This window comes from Coturnix japonica, chromosome 8, assembly GCF_054131305.1.
Source record: "Coturnix japonica strain WE chromosome 8, WE-NBRP24, whole genome shotgun sequence".
NCBI classification, from domain to species: Eukaryota; Metazoa; Chordata; class Aves; order Galliformes; family Phasianidae; genus Coturnix; species Coturnix japonica.
Genome location: NC_140670.1, coordinates 19,973,512 through 19,991,192, shown reverse-complemented (window position 1 = coordinate 19,991,192; position 17,681 = coordinate 19,973,512). Strand labels below are relative to the sequence as shown.

The 17,681-nt window shown below is 37.4% G+C and overlaps 1 protein-coding gene across 3 annotated transcripts in view; it reads left to right on the top strand.

The window, feature by feature from the left end:
• Positions 1-13,960, top strand: part of BTAF1 (B-TFIID TATA-box binding protein associated factor 1) — a 42,275-nt gene extending 28,315 nt beyond the window's left edge. For all 3 annotated transcript variants that reach the window (XM_015867123.2, XM_015867122.3, XM_085554560.1), the window contains 17 exons: positions 794-947; positions 1,037-1,146; positions 1,679-1,880; positions 2,389-2,537; positions 4,279-4,431; positions 5,038-5,159; positions 5,428-5,595; positions 5,783-5,860; positions 5,940-6,069; positions 6,663-6,804; positions 7,474-7,604; positions 8,044-8,169; positions 8,917-9,069; positions 9,658-9,869; positions 10,754-10,913; positions 11,484-11,654; positions 12,376-13,960. In XM_015867123.2, coding sequence (XP_015722609.2) covers positions 794-947; positions 1,037-1,146; positions 1,679-1,880; positions 2,389-2,537; positions 4,279-4,431; positions 5,038-5,159; positions 5,428-5,595; positions 5,783-5,860; positions 5,940-6,069; positions 6,663-6,804; positions 7,474-7,604; positions 8,044-8,169; positions 8,917-9,069; positions 9,658-9,869; positions 10,754-10,913; positions 11,484-11,654; positions 12,376-12,522 — 2,508 coding nt within the window. In that variant the 3' untranslated portion in view covers positions 12,523-13,960. The remainder of the gene's footprint in view (positions 1-793; positions 948-1,036; positions 1,147-1,678; positions 1,881-2,388; positions 2,538-4,278; positions 4,432-5,037; positions 5,160-5,427; positions 5,596-5,782; positions 5,861-5,939; positions 6,070-6,662; positions 6,805-7,473; positions 7,605-8,043; positions 8,170-8,916; positions 9,070-9,657; positions 9,870-10,753; positions 10,914-11,483; positions 11,655-12,375) is intronic.
• Positions 13,961-17,681: the final 3,721 nt, after the last annotated feature.

Below are 17,681 nucleotides of genomic sequence, written 5' to 3'. Positions count from 1 at the left end.
ATTCTTAATTGTTAGTGGTGTATGTCAGTTTCACTCTCCAAGGAGGGTTGAAGCAGGAGAAGGGCTTAATAACCAATACAGTACTATGTTTGTTACGTTGTGCTGACACACTGCTGTTATTTGGGTGTCCTCTATATGTCTTCTATGGCAATACCTGAAATTCTAGAATTGGAATCAACTGGAAAATTTAGTGCTAAAATGCCCTGTCAGTAAAAGCCACATTCCCAAATTTATAGATAAAAAGCTACTATAAAAGACTTACCTTTTTTTTTAACCTGCAAAAAATAATAAATAATTTGTAACGCAGATGTGTGAGAGGTGGCCACCATCAAAATCAGATGCTTAGATGATGATGGGAGCCTCCTTAAAAATAATCATTGTTCAGAGAAATCAAGCGTGGTTGTGTGAGTGATGGTTTTCCTTTGTGAGTTTTTGGTTGTTTGGGTTTTTTTTTGTTTGTTTGTTTGTTTTCTGTTTGGTTGGGTTTTTTTGTTTTGTGTTGGTTTTTTTTTTTTTTTGCTGTCATCTAACATAAATAACAAAGTAATCTCACAGTTTAGTGCCTGCACAGCAAGTTTTCATACAACTTAGGAATGTGAAAATAATCATTCTGAAGTTGACCTTACGTTAGTAATCTGACAGCACTTCTACAAAATATTACACGCTTCTGTTTACAAAATGAGGAAACTTTGTTTTCATCATAATTTATATTTGTTTAGTAAATTAAGCTTGTTTGAAACAAGATGTGATTCATCCCATTCTTACTACTTCATTACAAATTCTTCAAATCCAGGCCCAGAAACCATATGTTGTTCAAAGAAGAGGAGCTGAGTTTGCCTTATCTACCATAGCTAAACATTTTGGTGCTGAAATGGCAAAGGGATTGCCTCATCTCTGGGATGCTATGGTTGGTTCATTAAGGAACAACATTCACATAAATAATTTTGGTAATTATACTTCAATTTTAAGTTGGGGGACCAGTAGGATGGGGGCAGCATGTTTATCTGAAATTGAACCCTTTGTCTGTTTTTAACAGATCGAAAGTCCTTGCTGGAAAAAGGAGATGCTCCTGCCCAGGAGTTGGTAAACTCTTTACAGGTTTTTGAAATAACAGCAGCCTCAATGGATATTCAACTTCATCCTCTGGTAATAAAGTTCCAAAACAGCTTTTTGTATGCAGCACGTCACTCTGTTCATTGACACGGTTTTAGATCTTTGTTTTGTAAAGCTTCTTTTTAAGTTTTTCTAAAGTGGGAGAGGTTTTCTAAATGGAAGGACTGTTTAATCTGAATCTATGAATCTATGATTCTGCATCTAAAGAATCTGTGATTCTTTATAAAAAGTTCTGAGTGCTTAGTTCTGTATTTGTTTTTCCAGGGATAAAAAACCTCTTTAATTAAAACCTTTTATTTTAACTTGTACTTTACTAAAATAGTAAATATTTTGTTACTCTGAACGTTCACTGTAGCTGGGGAATAACGATTTTTGGAAGTTGAATTGTATTTTTCTTCTGAAATAATTTTTCAGTTCTGAACAGTGAGATCACGTGAAGAACCATTTTAAGGACTCTTGTGGAGGGAACAATGTTTTTAAAAATTTATTACTTTAAAATAATTCACTGATTTTAATAGCTCTACTAACTTCTTTTTTTTTTTTTTCTCCCTCATCCTCTATTCAGTTAATTGAGCATTTGCCTCATCTTTGTATGTGCCTTCAACATCCCAGCACTGCAGTGAGACACATGGCTGCTCGCTGTGTAGGTGTAATGAGCAAAATAGCTACCATGGAAACAATGAATATATTTCTAGAGCAAGTTCTACCATGGCTGGGAGCAATAGATGACAACACCAAACAAGAAGGTGCAATTGAAGCACTTGCATGTATCCTTGCTTGAGCACTCAGAAATGCAGAAGCCTCTTGTCAGTTGCAAAATTTAGAGAAACAAACACCGTTGCCTAAAAATAATGGGAAGGGAACTGAGGTAGAATGTTCTTTTTATCCTCTAGATAATCACAAATGTAAGAATTTTATTTCCATTGTTTTCATTATTAAGTGAAGTTTTGGTGGAAGCAGTTCAGTATTCTAAAGAATGCTGAATGTGGAAAACCACATTACCCTCTGAAAACAAGCTTGAAGAATAGACTAAACTGGAAAATAATAAGAAAGATAATGTTTAGTGTTACCAAAATGCACTGAGGGCAGTAGTGGAGTTCACCGGGGTGACCCTAAGGTACCTGGGTAGATCAGACAATTTTTTTTCATTCCTTTGTTAGTAGAAATCTTCATCTGAAGTAATGGATTAACAACTTGTATATGAATCTGCCAGGCGGATAATGATGTCAGACAGTCCTGAACATGTTTACACTATTTCCTTAATAGATGACTCAGGTGTAATGGAACAGCTAGACGTAGGTATTGTTCCATACATTGTCCTTCTGGTTGTTCCAGTTCTGGGTAGAATGAGTGACCAGACAGACAGTGTACGCTTCATGGCTACTCAGTGCTTTGCAACACTAATTAGACTGATGCCTCTTGAGGTAAGTTAAAGTTCTAAGTATAACGAGAATGTGAACTGTTGTCTCCACTTTTCCATCAGCTACAAAGCCCAGGCCTCTGGTTCATTAAATGCTGAATAAATAGCTGTATTTTAGAAATTCAGTCCACATCAGGCAACTGATGATGTATTCTTTATAATGTAAAACAAGAAAAATATAACCCTTTGCTAGCACTTCTCTAAATCAGTGTTAAAATAAAAATGGTCTTTATAGGAAGTTGAATTCAACTAAAGTTGAATAATAAAGTTGACGTATATATATTTACACATATATAAGAAGGTGTTTATATGAACCAATGTAAGTAATATGTAATACATAAACAATTGCTCACCACCCCCTGACCGATGCCCTGCTAGCCCCCAAACAGTGGAAGTGAGAGACAGATGGATTCTCACCCTCTTCAGAACTCTTTCCACATTACGTCAGATGATATGGAATATCCCTTTGGCCAGTTTAAGTCAGCTGTCCTAATTTTGTTCCCTCCCAGCTCCATGGGCCCTTAGCTGAGAATGGCCTTGGCTCTGTACAGCACTGCTTAGCAGCAACTATAAACATCAGTGTGTTACCAACATTGTTTTTCTCCTGGAACCAAAAATACAGCGTCATACCAGACACACTAAACAAAACAATTCTATCCCCTCTGAAACTAAGATGCTCTTCTAAACTCAGAAAAAAAAATCCAGAGCTTTTGGCAAAATCTTAAGCATTATCTAGTGGTTGCTTCTGTTTATCACTCTTCCTGTAACTTGCAAACCTCCAGCATTTATTAATATTGCACTTCAAGGCTCCCAAGTAACTGATTTTCACCACCAGATGGTAATAGAAGACAGTTGAGAATTCATATGCCTTTTTTTAAATGAAAAAAATTGCTAGCTTCCTTGGTTTAGTAATGGCTATTGTCTTTATTTTTAATTTAGCATAATAGAACCTTAAAAACTGATAATAAGCAACTTGCCTTAGAAAGGAGCACTTTCTAGATGCTTACACTGAAATGTTCATATTGAAAGTGAGCACAGCAGAAATGAAGTTCTAGGGAAATAAGCTGACTGGTGTACTGCTGTTCATTCCAGCACACAGTTTTCTTCATATCCATGTAAATACAGTACTTTGGAATACACGTAGGTTACATTTTTTTTTAAAGCTGAATTAATTTAGTGAGTATCTCTTTGAAATTTAGAATACTTGTTTTATTACTTAAGTAAAGAACTTCCTTAATATGAGCTGATTGATAGGGAGAGGCAGTCTTCTGAACACTAATGATTTTAAATGTGAGGCCTAAGCAGGAATTTAAATTAATAACTGTAGGGGGTTGGAGTCAGTAGAAATAGAACAGGGAGTAGACTAAGGAAGTAAATGTTTTATGGGGGAAATACTCGACTTAAGGAATCTGATTTCAACCTCAAAAAAAGAAAAGTTCAGTAACTGTAAAGTTTTGATAAACAAAATTGATGTGCTTCAATTTTCTTTCTCCTTTCTGTTTATTTCCACATTTTGGCTTCCTTTTAGCAGATACTTGTTCTTGTTTGTCACTTAATTATTAATACTTAATTTCTTTTACTCAGCTGTAAAATTTCCTGGATTTATTTTATATAAAGTTGAGAAGATTGCAGATCTTTGCCATCTGTTCATTTAAAATGTCCAAACAAGCATAAGGTTTTATTTCATCAGTGTGAGAGTTAAGTACCACAGCCCTAACACTGCTGCTTTAAAAATACTATTTTAGGCTGGTATACCAGATCCACCAAACATGTCTGAAGAATTAATTCGAATGAAAGCTAAAGAACGCCACTTTCTGGAACAATTGTTAGATGGAAAAAAACTGGAAAACTATAAAATTCCAGTACCAATCAAAGCAGAGCTCAGAAAATACCAGCAGGTAAGAGCTTATACTTCTTTAACAAAAATGGTAATTTTCAGTATGGTAAGGCTGTATGGAAAGGTTATTTGGGCATAAGGAATTTTGCTTTGTGAGTGTTTTTGATAGTTTGCTTTTTGTTGGCTTTAATTATAATTTTCTTACTAGCTGAGTAATGTGCATTTTAGACTCTTGGGTAAGGAAGATCAAATCAAGTAATACATTCAATTAATACTAATTTCTTTTTTTTTTTTTTTTTTACCCTCCTTATGTAATTTTTCTCAAGGCCAATGGGGTCTGCCTTGTTAAGGCTGTCTGCAGCTGCTTGCTACTGCAAGGCCTTGCCTCATGTAACATTTGGCTACTTTATGTTTCTACCCTTATCTATCCTCTGATTTGATTAAATGGGCTATAGCAGATGCATTTATGGGGATCTCCTTTTAGACTTACGGGCACTAAGCACCTGTTAGATGCACCAGCTAGTTGCACCTGAGAGTTTGCATGTGGGAAGATGAACTCATTGTTTTGCAGCAATGAATAATAGACTACACAGTTGTTTTCAGTGAAGCTTAGCTAGCCAAAAGCTGTTTTTTACTTCTGAGGCATTTCTTCATTTTCTGATTTCAGGATGGAGTGAACTGGCTGGCATTTCTCAATAAATATAAACTACATGGAATTCTTTGTGACGATATGGGCTTAGGAAAAACTTTACAGTCCATTTGTATTCTTGCAGGTGATCATTGCCTCAGGTAAGCTTAAACAAATGTTCTACCATGAGGACTTGAACAAGTTTTATCTATGGTTATGATTTGTTGTCCTGGACAACCAGGTTTAGGTGGTCTGGCTTGAACTGAGAGTTGGACCAGATGGCCTCTAGAGGTCACTTCCAACCTCAACTAGTCCGTGACTCTGGTTTTTAAAACAGAACAACAACAACAAAAAATCACAGAATAAAACCACCACCACCTCCATGAGAGGAAAAACAAGAACATCAACCTTTGTTTTGATATTCTTAAGGGCTCAAGAATATGCGAGAACGAAACTGGTGGACAGTGTTCCCCTTCCCTCGTTGGTGGTGTGCCCTCCTACACTCACAGGACACTGGGTGGATGAAGTGGGAAAATTTTGCTCCAAAGAGTACCTTAATCCTTTGCACTATACAGGACCTCCTACTGAGAGAGCAAGGTAAGTGCGTTTTGCACTTTGTGTTTATGATTTAGGCACAGTAAAATATCAAACAGAATTTTGCAGTTCACTTGATTACTGAAATGCAGTTTGTGATCATGGTAAAACACATGATGGTATTTCTAAGGCTGCAAAAACATAAAGGGACGCTTCAGTTATGATGTTTTTTGTTCTTTTTTTCCTGAAGATTACAATATCAGGTGAAAAGGCACAATCTCATAGTGGCTTCATATGATGTTGTGAGAAATGACATTGATTTCTTCAGGTAAGAACTGCTTTGTTTTCTGAGGTTTTAATAGCTTGGAATTTTAATTACTACTTAAGTCTATGTTCTTATGTTCTAGAAATATTAAGTTCAATTACTGCATTCTTGATGAAGGCCATGTAATAAAAAATGGAAAAACAAAACTATCAAAAGCAGTGAAACAGCTGACTGCCAATTACAGGATAATTCTTTCTGGGACACCAATTCAGGTAACTGCTGTCCTTTACTACTCACCAGTCACCTTAGAAATAAAAACAAGCATTTTGCATTCAGTTTTATCGTACAACTGATCAGAGTTCTCTTGTTCCAAGCACAGATTGCAAAATAAGCTTTGTATTAATAAGTGCTTGAATGTAAATGTTCCTTCCCATTATGCCTACATATATGTTATCATACTGTGTGTCTCAAAGACTCTCTACCACTTGTAAGGTAGTAGACAGGAAAAGCATTTCCTTATGCCTCTAGTGAAGCTAGTAGTAACCGTGACTTGAAGAACTCCACAGCTTGAGCTTTGTCCTAATGATTTATGTCTGGAGCATCCATCCCATCTCCTGGATTTTGTTGTCCATAACTGAGGGTGTGGCTTAAGACATAGGTTGTTTTTCTACAGTATCTTAAGTGTTGAAGAGTATGTAACAGACTGATGAAAGAGCCCCTGGGTTTCAGAGTTCAAAATTGTGTAGAAGTTTTACATTTGGAATGTTCTCCTGGCAGCATTAAGAATGTATGGAAATGTTCCTGATAACTTGGAACAATTCATTACTTCTGAAAGGAATTTAACAATTATTTCTTTTATGTTCAGAACAACGTCTTAGAGTTGTGGTCATTGTTTGACTTCCTTATGCCAGGATTTTTGGGTACTGAACGCCAGTTTGCAGCTCGTTATGGCAAACCAATACTGGCAAGTAGAGATGCCCGAAGCTCCAGTCGTGAACAAGAAGCTGGTGAGGATCAAAATCTTAAGGGTTTTGGGTTTTTTTTTCTTTAAAACAAGAACTGCTTAAGTGTAGTCAGTTTGAACTGAAGAGTGATGGTTGTTGCTTTTTTGGGTGTGTTCTGAATGTTTTGAAGTATTTGTATTTAACAACTGTCTATATGTGTTGATAGTGATGGGACAAAGGGGAAGGGTTTTAAACAAACAGAATCATAAAACTGCTCAGGTTGGAAAAAACTTTTTTTAAAAGATCACCACGTTCAACCGCAACCTGACCATACTGTCCTAACAACCCTCCACTAAATCATGTCCATGAGCACCACATCCAAATGGTTTATAAACACATTCAGGGATGGTGACTCAATCACCTCCCTGGGGAGCCCATTACAGTGCTTAACCAGGCTTTCTATAAAGGTTTCAAGAAAGAAAGACAGGGGAGGTTTAGGTTAGAAATTCGGAGGAAGTTTTTCACTTAGAGGGTGGTGACACACTGGAACAGGTTGCCCAAGGAGGTTGTGGAATGTCCCATCCCTGTAGGCACACAAGGCCAGGCTTAGGCAGCCTTGTCTAGTGGATGGGTTTAAACTAGATGATCACTGAGGTCCTTCTCAGCTCAGGCCATTCTATGACTCTGTTTTCTACAAAATGTAACTTGCTTGCATTCCTTTCCCTTCACTAGGGGTTCTTGCAATGGAAGCACTGCACCGCCAAGTTCTGCCATTTCTGTTAAGGAGAATGAAAGAGGATGTACTGCAAGATCTTCCACCCAAAATTATTCAAGATTATTACTGTGTTCTCAGTCCTTTACAGGTATGCTTAAAATGTTGGCTGGAAGCTTAGGTTTTTTTCAGCTTAGAGATAAGAACAAGGAGTTCTGTATTCCAATGTCAATTTTACAGCAGCTCTTGATATTCTCTGAGGCCACGAGACTAAAAAATAAATAAATAAAATCCTAGTAATGTTGATACCTAAGTGCAGTTCAGTAGACTGCACTTTAATTTCTGGCTTAGTTCTACAAGAACAATTCATCAGCATCTGTAGATTTTTCTTAACAGGTACTTTAAAAGCTGTAAGAAATTCACTTGCAAGTGAATTCACTATTAATGTTGATCTTATTCTACATATAAAATAGCCCTCTTCATTTTCCATTAATTTAGAACCTGAACTTGAAATTAAGTTTGGAAAAATGTTATTTCTTTTTTGTGAGGAAAACACATACTCATTCTTTTGTCTGGAATACGGTCTACAGGTTCAGCTTTATGAGGATTTTGCCAAGTCTCGTGCCAAATGTGACATTGATGAAACAGTTTCTTCAATTTCACTACGTGAAGAAACTGAAAAACCAAAGCTTAAAGCTACAGGTCACGTATTTCAGGTACAGTTTCTTTTCCAATTTTTACTAACTTGTTCCCTTATTTATGGTAATTATATTTTGTTTAATTAAAACTGAATTATTATGGCTAACTTAGATTGTATGGCTATAGTTGTGTAAGTAAAATATTCAGATTTTTTTTATTAATTTGTCTGGAAGGTGACATATAGCTATTATTCTTAAGTTATTTACCTCACTGTTAATACACTGTAACATATGACTTCAAATTTTTTACCAATATTTACTCAACTAGCATCCAGCTATTTTGTGGTTCTTACATAACACGATCAACCAAAAATGTTTTAACAGGAGTACAAAACAGTAAGATTAAAGTTAGTAGTCTCTAGTTTTATCATTTACACTGCAAAATTAAGATTGCCAAATAGTTGCCTTAAGGTTAGAAGGGAAGGTTCATTGTCTTACAGAATTGCAAATTAAGCTTTAGTTACGTGGTAGCAGTAATTCTCAAGGGGTTCTGCTCAGCTCCTTTGCTTCTCCTACCTGTGCTCCTTTCCCATATAGATGTAGTAAATTGTCATCTTTGTAACAAGAACCAAGATCATTATGGCCCTAACAGTCATGGATGCAGTCTAAAGTACAGGTTTTCTTAATCAAAAAGGGGGTGAATTTAATTGAATGAAAATATACCATACAGTCGAACTTGTGGAATATGGCTAAGTGGCTTCTATACAGCTGTAACTACACCATTGCTAACAGTTTCTTTGATCTTCATTTCCTAAATAATTAAAGGCATTGCAATATTTACGGAAGCTATGCAACCATCCAGCACTAGTGCTAACAACCCAGCATCCAGAATATAAAAGAATTACAGAGCAACTTGCAGCTCATAATTCATCCCTTCGAGATATCCAACATGCACCTAAGCTGTCTGCTTTAAAGCAAGTAAGTAGACTTACGTGCTGTGCCTTAATGTGTCTCTATTTATGCTATGGTTTAGGATTTTAAGATCCCGTCAATCTGATAACTGATCTTAAAATGTGAGTTAAGTAGCAGTTAAAATGGAGTCCAAGGGTTTCCTTTTAAAGTTTGTTTTATTTTGCTGTTTAGCCAGGGAAACTCAAAATTGGGAACAAAACAGAAAGTAATGAGTTTTACATTAAATTTTGCTGCCTTGTATGAAACTACCATTGTTTTCTGTTTCTTACTCTTGGCCATCTCATTGCAAACTTACTCAATTTACTATACTGGAGATTATTAGTTTGATAAAATCAGGTTGTGTTAACGACTTCAAACTCTACTGCATATAAAGAAAAAATGAAGAAAATGAATATTCTGTTGACTCTTGAATAGTTGACATAGTTTATCTGTAGAGTCAGTTTTCTCTATGTCATTTGAATAGCTGTCACAGACTTCTTTTGTAGTTTATTGGCTGTCTCCTCCTTCTTCTTTTGGTAGTCCATCCATATCAGCATTTACATGAAATCTACTGTCACTTTTATATGCTTAAATTTAATGCTCTTTTACTTAAAGCTGTTGCTAGATTGTGGTCTGGGGAATGGAGGATCTTCAGAGAGTGGTACAGAAGCTGTCGTGGCCCAACACAGAATACTTATCTTCTGTCAACTTAAGAGCATGCTGGACATAGTAGAGCATGACCTCCTCAAACCTCAGTTACCTTCAGTCACTTATTTACGATTAGATGGTAGCATACCTGCTGGCCAGAGGCATTCCATTGTTTCACGGTAAGCATATTCATTCATGACTGATACAAAGACAACTGCAGTGAGTTAGTTATGGTCTGTAACAGACACCTCATTGAACTACCAGGCCATCACTGTCTACCTTAAATTTAAAAGACATAAAACAAAATTCCCACACTTCCACCTGTGTAAGCCTACATTAATAGCAGGTCTGCATTAGAACTTAAGTATTGCCTTTAAAGTAATTGGATGACTTTTTAAAAACAATGTTGAGGAAGAAAATTGCTAATATCTGCACTTTCTCTATTACCTGAGTAAAGACATCACTAAACTGCAGACAAAACAGAAGAATGTGGTTACCTTATAACAACTGGCACATGGAAACAAATGCACAAACTAGCAAATAACCTTGGTATTCTATACCATCCTTTCTGTACATCACCTGGAGATTATTACAGTTTTATGAAGAATCCTAAGAGACTTGAGATATGGGAATGTAAGAGCTACATTTTACTTCATACTTAATATGGCGCTCTTCTGTATTAAGGGAAGTAAAACCAAACCCCAACATTACTGATGTGTGTTAATATAGGAAAAATTTTTTATCTAAATTTTGACATCGGCGATAGAAGTTGGAAGACAATTCTAAGGAGATATAGAAAACTGCTCATGCAAGCATTTACTTGCACGACTTGTTCAACTGACTAAACCTAGGACCAACAGTACAAGTACTTTTATTGCCAGTGGGTAGATGTCTTAGATACTGCAAGTTTGATTTTATTTGTGATTTTTATTAGTAATGAGCAATAAATTACTCCATGTTTAATACTACTTGTTCAGTATTTGATCAGCAAAGGAACCTTAGGCAGTCGAAGTTCATATTTCCACCCTGAAATTAATTTTACCATGCTTTTTTTTTTCCCCAGGTTTAACAATGATCCATCTATAGATGTTCTGTTGCTCACCACTCATGTTGGTGGGTTGGGACTTAACTTAACAGGGGCAGATACAGTGGTATTTGTGGAACATGACTGGAACCCAATGAGAGACCTGCAAGCCATGGACCGGGCACACCGTATTGGCCAGGTGAAAAGCTATTTTCCCATATATTTTTTCATGCTGAGCTCCTGTTTCTTCAAATTTGGATAAGATTAAAGCACATAACACAAGTGATTTGTAGTGGTTTCCATCTAGCTTTCAGTCACTACTTTCTTACATCCCATGTTAAAGGTTCTACTTTCATATCCCGTCCCCAACATGGTACGATTCCCTTTTCCATAACGAGCTCCTGAGAAGCATCCAGAGGAAGAATCATTTCAGTGGAGAAACAAATACAACAAAAACAAGAAACTGAAGGGAAACCACAACAGAATTGTCCTTCTCTGATTCCTGGACAGGGAACAAGTGACTGGCTGTTACAGTCTCTACACTTATGACAAACAGCAAAATTCCTAACTTCCCCAGCACAGATACTGCAGGTGCCTCTACCATGTGCTGGCATAGCCTTGTACTCCTTCTTTTCTGTTAACATCAGTCAACCTTATAAAATCATCCGAGAGTATACCAAACTACTTCCCAGCCATCTTTGACAAATACTTTATTGAATACTGAAGCATTTACTTTTCTTTTAGCTAACTGTTGCTTTTGTTCTTTCAGAAACGTGTTGTTAATGTGTATCGCCTGATAACCAGGGGAACTCTAGAGGAGAAGATTATGGGACTTCAGAAGTTCAAAATGAACATTGCTAATACAGTGATCAGCCAAGAAAATGCAAGCCTGCAGAGCATGGGAACGGAACAGCTTCTTGATCTTTTCACTCTTGACAAGGTAAAGGAATGGTTTTTTAGAAATAGCTACTAAAACCAGGGGAAAGCTGGGGAAAAGCTTGGATTTGCAGAACTTCATCAGATGAACACTTAAACTGCAATAATGAATAGCAGGTAATTCTGAAAAACAGGAGGAAGGGAGGTTGGCCATTTCCAGTTTAATCCTAGAACAGCTTAGGTTGGAAGAGGCCTTAAAGCCCACTCAGTTCCAACCTCTCTGCCATGAGCAGGGTTGCCACCCACTAGATTCAGTTGCCTAGTGCCTCTTCCACACAGGCCTTGAATGCTTCCAGGGATGGGGACAGCTCCTCTGAATCCTCACCCCTCTCTGAATAAAGATTTTTCTGCCTAACATCTAACTTAAGTCTTCCCTCTTTTGGTTTAAAGCCATTCCCCCTTGTCCAGATACTATCAGACTGTGTAAAATATTGTCTCCCTCCTGCTTATAAGTTCCCCTCAAGTATTGGAAGGCCACATTGAGGTTTCTCTGGAGACTTCTCCAAGTTAAGTTAAACAAGCCCAGTTCCCATAGCCTTTCTTGACAGGAGAGGTGCTCCAGCACTCTGACAGTTGCAGCAATTCCAGAGGAGATCCACAATTTCCAGTCATCAGACTTAAAGAATTTTGTAGGAATAATTTGCAGAGGGAAATTAAGAACACATGTTTATGAACAGTAAATATTTCTGAAAACATTCTTCTCTATATTATTTTTTTTCTGGAAGGATGGAAAAACTGAAAAACCTGATACCTCTACCTCTTCTGGAAAAGCATCAATGAAATCAGTGCTTGAAAACCTTGGCGAACTATGGGATCAAGAACAGTATGACACTGAATACAGCCTCGAAAACTTTATGCATTCATTAAAGTAACCATCGTATATTTGTAACACAACTGCTGCTAGTTCACAATTCTTTCTGCTGATATTCAGCAAACTTCAAAGCGTATATAGTGAACCTTTAGCTTAATGTGTAAATAGACTTATTGAAGAATCTTCAAAAGGCTGACACTGAGCAGTGTCACCTGTCTCACTGGGGAGTTATTCTGTCTTAAACATTTGCACTGTATAGAATAACTTTAAATGTAAACATTGTGAGGTGGTTTGTATTTTACTTGTTCTGAATGGCTGCAAATTCTTAACTTGGTAGAAGAATAAAACAAAGCAGGTTTTTACAAATGTTATCAAGTGTTACTTCTGTTTGAAGTAAGTTCACTATTATTTCCTTCTGTATCTGTAGTAGTTCTGTACAGTTGTTTCAGTGAGTACTTCAGGTTGTTCTGTGTACATTTTTCTTTTAAACACAACTTGCTTTTATCATGTATTAAAAGAATTCAACTTAAACTTTCATTCAGATCATTTCAGAACTTGTATCACCAGAGGCAAATCCTAGAAGCCTTGAAAGTACGGAGTAATTAAATGGCGCTAGGTATGTGCACCCACCTTTGTATATTGAGTATAAATACACTCTTCAGTCTTTTGACACCATCTTGAGAGAACAGCCAACTTGAACTTTTTAATGCAATGAGTTATACTAAATACAGGTAATGGTCTATTTGAGGCCATTTTTGCATCCTTTTAGCAGGGGTGTACTTTTTTTAATTTATCTATAAGGCTAGAATATAGCCACTTGGAGAGATGCATGTATTCAGTATGTTTCAATCCTATATATTTTTTTGTAACTAAAAAGAAATTAAATATACAGACATTTTCCAGAAGTAGATTTTACACTGTCTAGGATTTTAAAATCCACGCTAAAGTGACTGTTTACTAAATTGATGCATGATTTAAAGCTTCTTAAAGGAATAGGACAGACTTTTTTCTTTAGGAAAACATATACATAGAAATACCTACATCCAGTTTGAGGGAATTGAATAGTTAAAATCATGTAATAAAGATAGTAAGGGACTTAATAGCAGTGAGTGAGAATAATACAGCTGTATGTTAAGCAGCTTTTTATAAAAGGGAGGCAGTAGCAAAGGTGTATTTCTAGATGTGCATATGTACCAGTATATGCACTTTTATAAATATTAAATTATAGATAACTTACAGCAGACAGCAGTTGTCTGAATACAAAAAAATATATGTATAAATATTAAACCTAAGGTTTGTAGCTTGCTGTGTGCTTAAGCATCAGCTTAAAAACCACCAGAGACCTCAACTATGTAAAATAAGATTGTTTTAAAACTATATAAATCGAGACTGTTCTGCAGCATCGGAGATGAATTAATGTCACATTTCAATAGTTATGAGCTGCCATACTGTAACTAAATTAGCATTCCATGAAAATAAAACTGGGAATATGTAACTTGTATGTTGTGTATGTGCATGTTTGTTTTCCTGTACAGATGACTTTCATGTGGCTGAGCAGGCAAGAAAAAAAAAAAAGCTAAACAGTAAGGTTTTCAGAAATCAGAGCATTATATTCATTTTAACTGCATGCTGCACACACACCATGTTTCTGTTGTGCTTCCAACACATGGAATCACAGGATGATTTGGGTTGGAAGTGACCTTAATGACCTTCCAGTTCCAACCTCCATGCCATGGGCAGAGTCACCTCCCACTACAGCAGCTGATGAAGCCTCATCAAACCTGGCCTTGAGCACTTCCAAGAAATGGGGCATCCACAGCTTCTCTGGGAAACCAGTTCCAGTGCCTCACCACCCTGAGCAAGGACTTAATTTTGTCTTTCCCAGTAAGGGTGCTAGTCTCATTGGGAGCCTGTCCTTTTGTTGTTTGTTTTTGCTTTTTTTGTTGTTGTTGTTGTTTTAATGTTAAAACTGCAGTAAATATGCAAGAAGACAACAGACTAATACTAAGGTTAAGCCATTTCATAAGCTTCTTGTACACAAAGAGATACAAACATACAATTTACACCTCAGTTTAAGTTGTACCCAATCAGAACTGCCTCTGCACAAACTAATGCATGTGAACATCACTTGATAACCTCTTACTTCCTCTATCAGTACCGCTGCACGAACTATTTTAAACAGGTACAGCACTTTAAATACAGTTTCAGTAAAATGTGAGCTTATTGGCAAAGGTTGGAAGAAGTTAAACGTATGTGGCCAGTCATTTAAAACTAAAGCATTTAAGTCTCTTGGAAAGATGACTTGTTAATTTTCAGAGTACTGAGTACAAGAATTGGTTTCTGACTCTTCATATCAGGAAATTAGGTTGTAAGGATTTCTTGTTTTACTGCTTTCACAGAGGAGAACTGGGACATAATGGGTAGTATCACTTCATCTCACAAGGGATTTATAAGTGAGACAGTTAGAAGCTCTAATGATTGGCAGCAGAAGCAGATGGGGGCACAGAAATCCTTTTTCAGAGAAAGTCTTGAATTCTTTTGGAGTAAAAGGTCTGGTAAAGACTTAAGGTGACACTTAATACTGACCTTATTAAGCAAGCGGGACTAAGGAGGGACTGCACATAAAAAATAAAAATAAAAAATATTTATGCCAAATAAAATTCCTGCCAACTTGTCGTCATCTGCAGACTTACTGAGGGTGCACTCAATGCCCTCATCCACGTCATCAATAAAGATATTGCAGAGGACCAGCCCCTGAGGAACACCACTTGTGACCAGTCACCAGCTGGATTTAACTCTATTCACCAGCACTCTCCAGGTCCAGCCCTTCAGACAGCTCCTAACCCAGCAAAGATACTACAGAGAAATTACAGTTGTGTAAACAAAAATCTGTCAGACAGCTGTGCTACCTGCCTCCATGAAATCAGGAGTAAGATGCACTTATCCTAATTAACAAACAAGTATATCAACCTCTTACTTCATATTTGAAAACTACACACATTTTGAAGTAAAGGGAAGACAGCTGTCAGAGATAAAACAGATCCATTCCAAATACTAGGGCTGGAGTACTGTGTCCAGGTGTGGAGTCCTCAGTACAAAAAAGATATGGAGATTTTGGAAAGGGTCCAGAGGAGGGCCACAAAGATGATCAGGGGGCTGGAGCACCTCCCCTATGAGGACAGGCTGAGGGAGTTGGGTTTGTTCAGCCTAGAGAAGAGAAGGTTGCGGGGTGACCTCATTGCAGCCTTTCAATACCTGAAGGGAACTTACTCCCAGGAGGGGAGTAAACTCTTCGAAAGGGCTGATAATAGCAGGACTAGGGGAAATGGTTTTAAGTTGAGGGAGGGAAGATTTAGGTTGGATGTTAGGGGAAAGTTCTTTACTAGAAGGGTGGTTAGGTCCTGGAACAGGCTGCCCAGTGAGGTTGTGGATGCCCCGTCCTTGGAGGTGTTCAAGACCAGGTTGGACGGGGCCCTGGGCAACCTGATCTAGTAAATGTGTATGTTTGGTGGCCCTGCTAGGCAGGGGGGTTGGAACTACATGATCCTTGAGGTCCCTTCCAACCTGGGTAATTCTGTGATTCTGTGTGATTCTGTGACTATAATTGCTACCAATTCTGATGGATTCTTCTGTTGTCAGTCAGACTCCATTGCAGTTCAATGACTCCAGCTGCCTCTCAAAGTTCTAACACTGCCATGCCAGTCAACTGAGTCAGGTGCCACATTCAACTCCACACACACCACCATAATTCATAGCCGGTGCCACTGATTGCGTTAAAACAAGCAGCTGAATGCGATGAGAAGCTGCTTTTCAAAATCCGAAGCCTCTGTATAGATGAACAGTCTGAGATTCTATAACAACATAAGCAGATCTGCTGCTTAAACCAACAGGGCTAAGACTCCATTTATACTGACTAAGAAATTGCCACTTGAATTCATTTAGTATATAATTATGTACAAATGTTAATGCTAAACTATGCTAATTCCTTAAGACTTTAAATAGAATGAAGGAATAGCCAAAGCAACAAAGTACTCAAAGCCAGGTAACATTACAGAACTCACACCTGGATTTAGAATCTCTGTCAGGTTCTTTCTGCTTTTTCTTTCACCAAATCTTTAATAGGAAACACACTCAAAACCTGTACTGTTCTCTTAGTGCTAAATTACATGCATGGCTAAGAAAACTCAGTGTTCAGAACCTGTTGTTAATTTAGCAAGTCATCAACAAATACACTTTCACAGATGATCACCTGCAGAATTTTGTTCTTAAGTAAAATTCAGGTGCAGATAGGCAGAGTTCTAAGAGAATTCCATGTGCTAAGGGAAAACATTTACTGCTCAGTTTCCCTTTTTATAAATCAGGGGAGGAAGCAGATCTATAGATCAGTGTCTTCAAACCATACATTCAAACTCACATACAAAATGTACAGGAACTATAGAGAAACAAGGGGAGCAGAAAGAGGGAGAAAGGAAGAGCACTGCATTGCATCCTGCCAAAGGGCTGCCCCAGCCACACAGAGGCGCAGAAATAGCTGAACTACCAGAACACGCTGGCCATATCCCCAGTACCAAGGGACTTTGCAAGGCAATGCTATGCTGCCCATACCAGGTCTACACCTGTCAGAAATTTCCCGAATGTCAGAGTAATCCCATTCCATGCTTTATGCAGGGTGGCTGTTTAGATACTCTACTGAAAAAAAGAGGAATTCTTATCAGCATACCACCAGAACGTGGATCAAGCAGTTAGCAGTGCTCTGCTTTTTGCTGTTATCTTTGCAAATCTCTTCAAACAAGTATTATTCTCTCCAGATACGCTTAAGTATTCTGACCCCATCTCATGTGACTTATGCTACATTTGTAGTGATATATTTATCAGTTGCAACCTGGTATCCTAGAAATAATGAATTCAAGTAGCAAACTGTAACAATAAGCCAAGGGAAGAGTTCACCAAGATGTTCCAACATAAATGCTCTTGCAAGTTTAGTAAACAGAGCTAGAAAATAGCAGTTGAATTGTGTACTATCTCTGTCATAGCCAGAAAAGGACACAAAGAAGACATTAGCACACTGAAAGAAATACATTCTGATTCCGACATCCCATCTGAGTTGGAGCTACTGAATTTAAGGAACAAAAAGAGACATTTGAGTGTGTAATGTTATAACATGATGGAATGTACAGCGATAACAGCAGCGTGGCAAAGTCTCTGTCTACAGTAAATGAG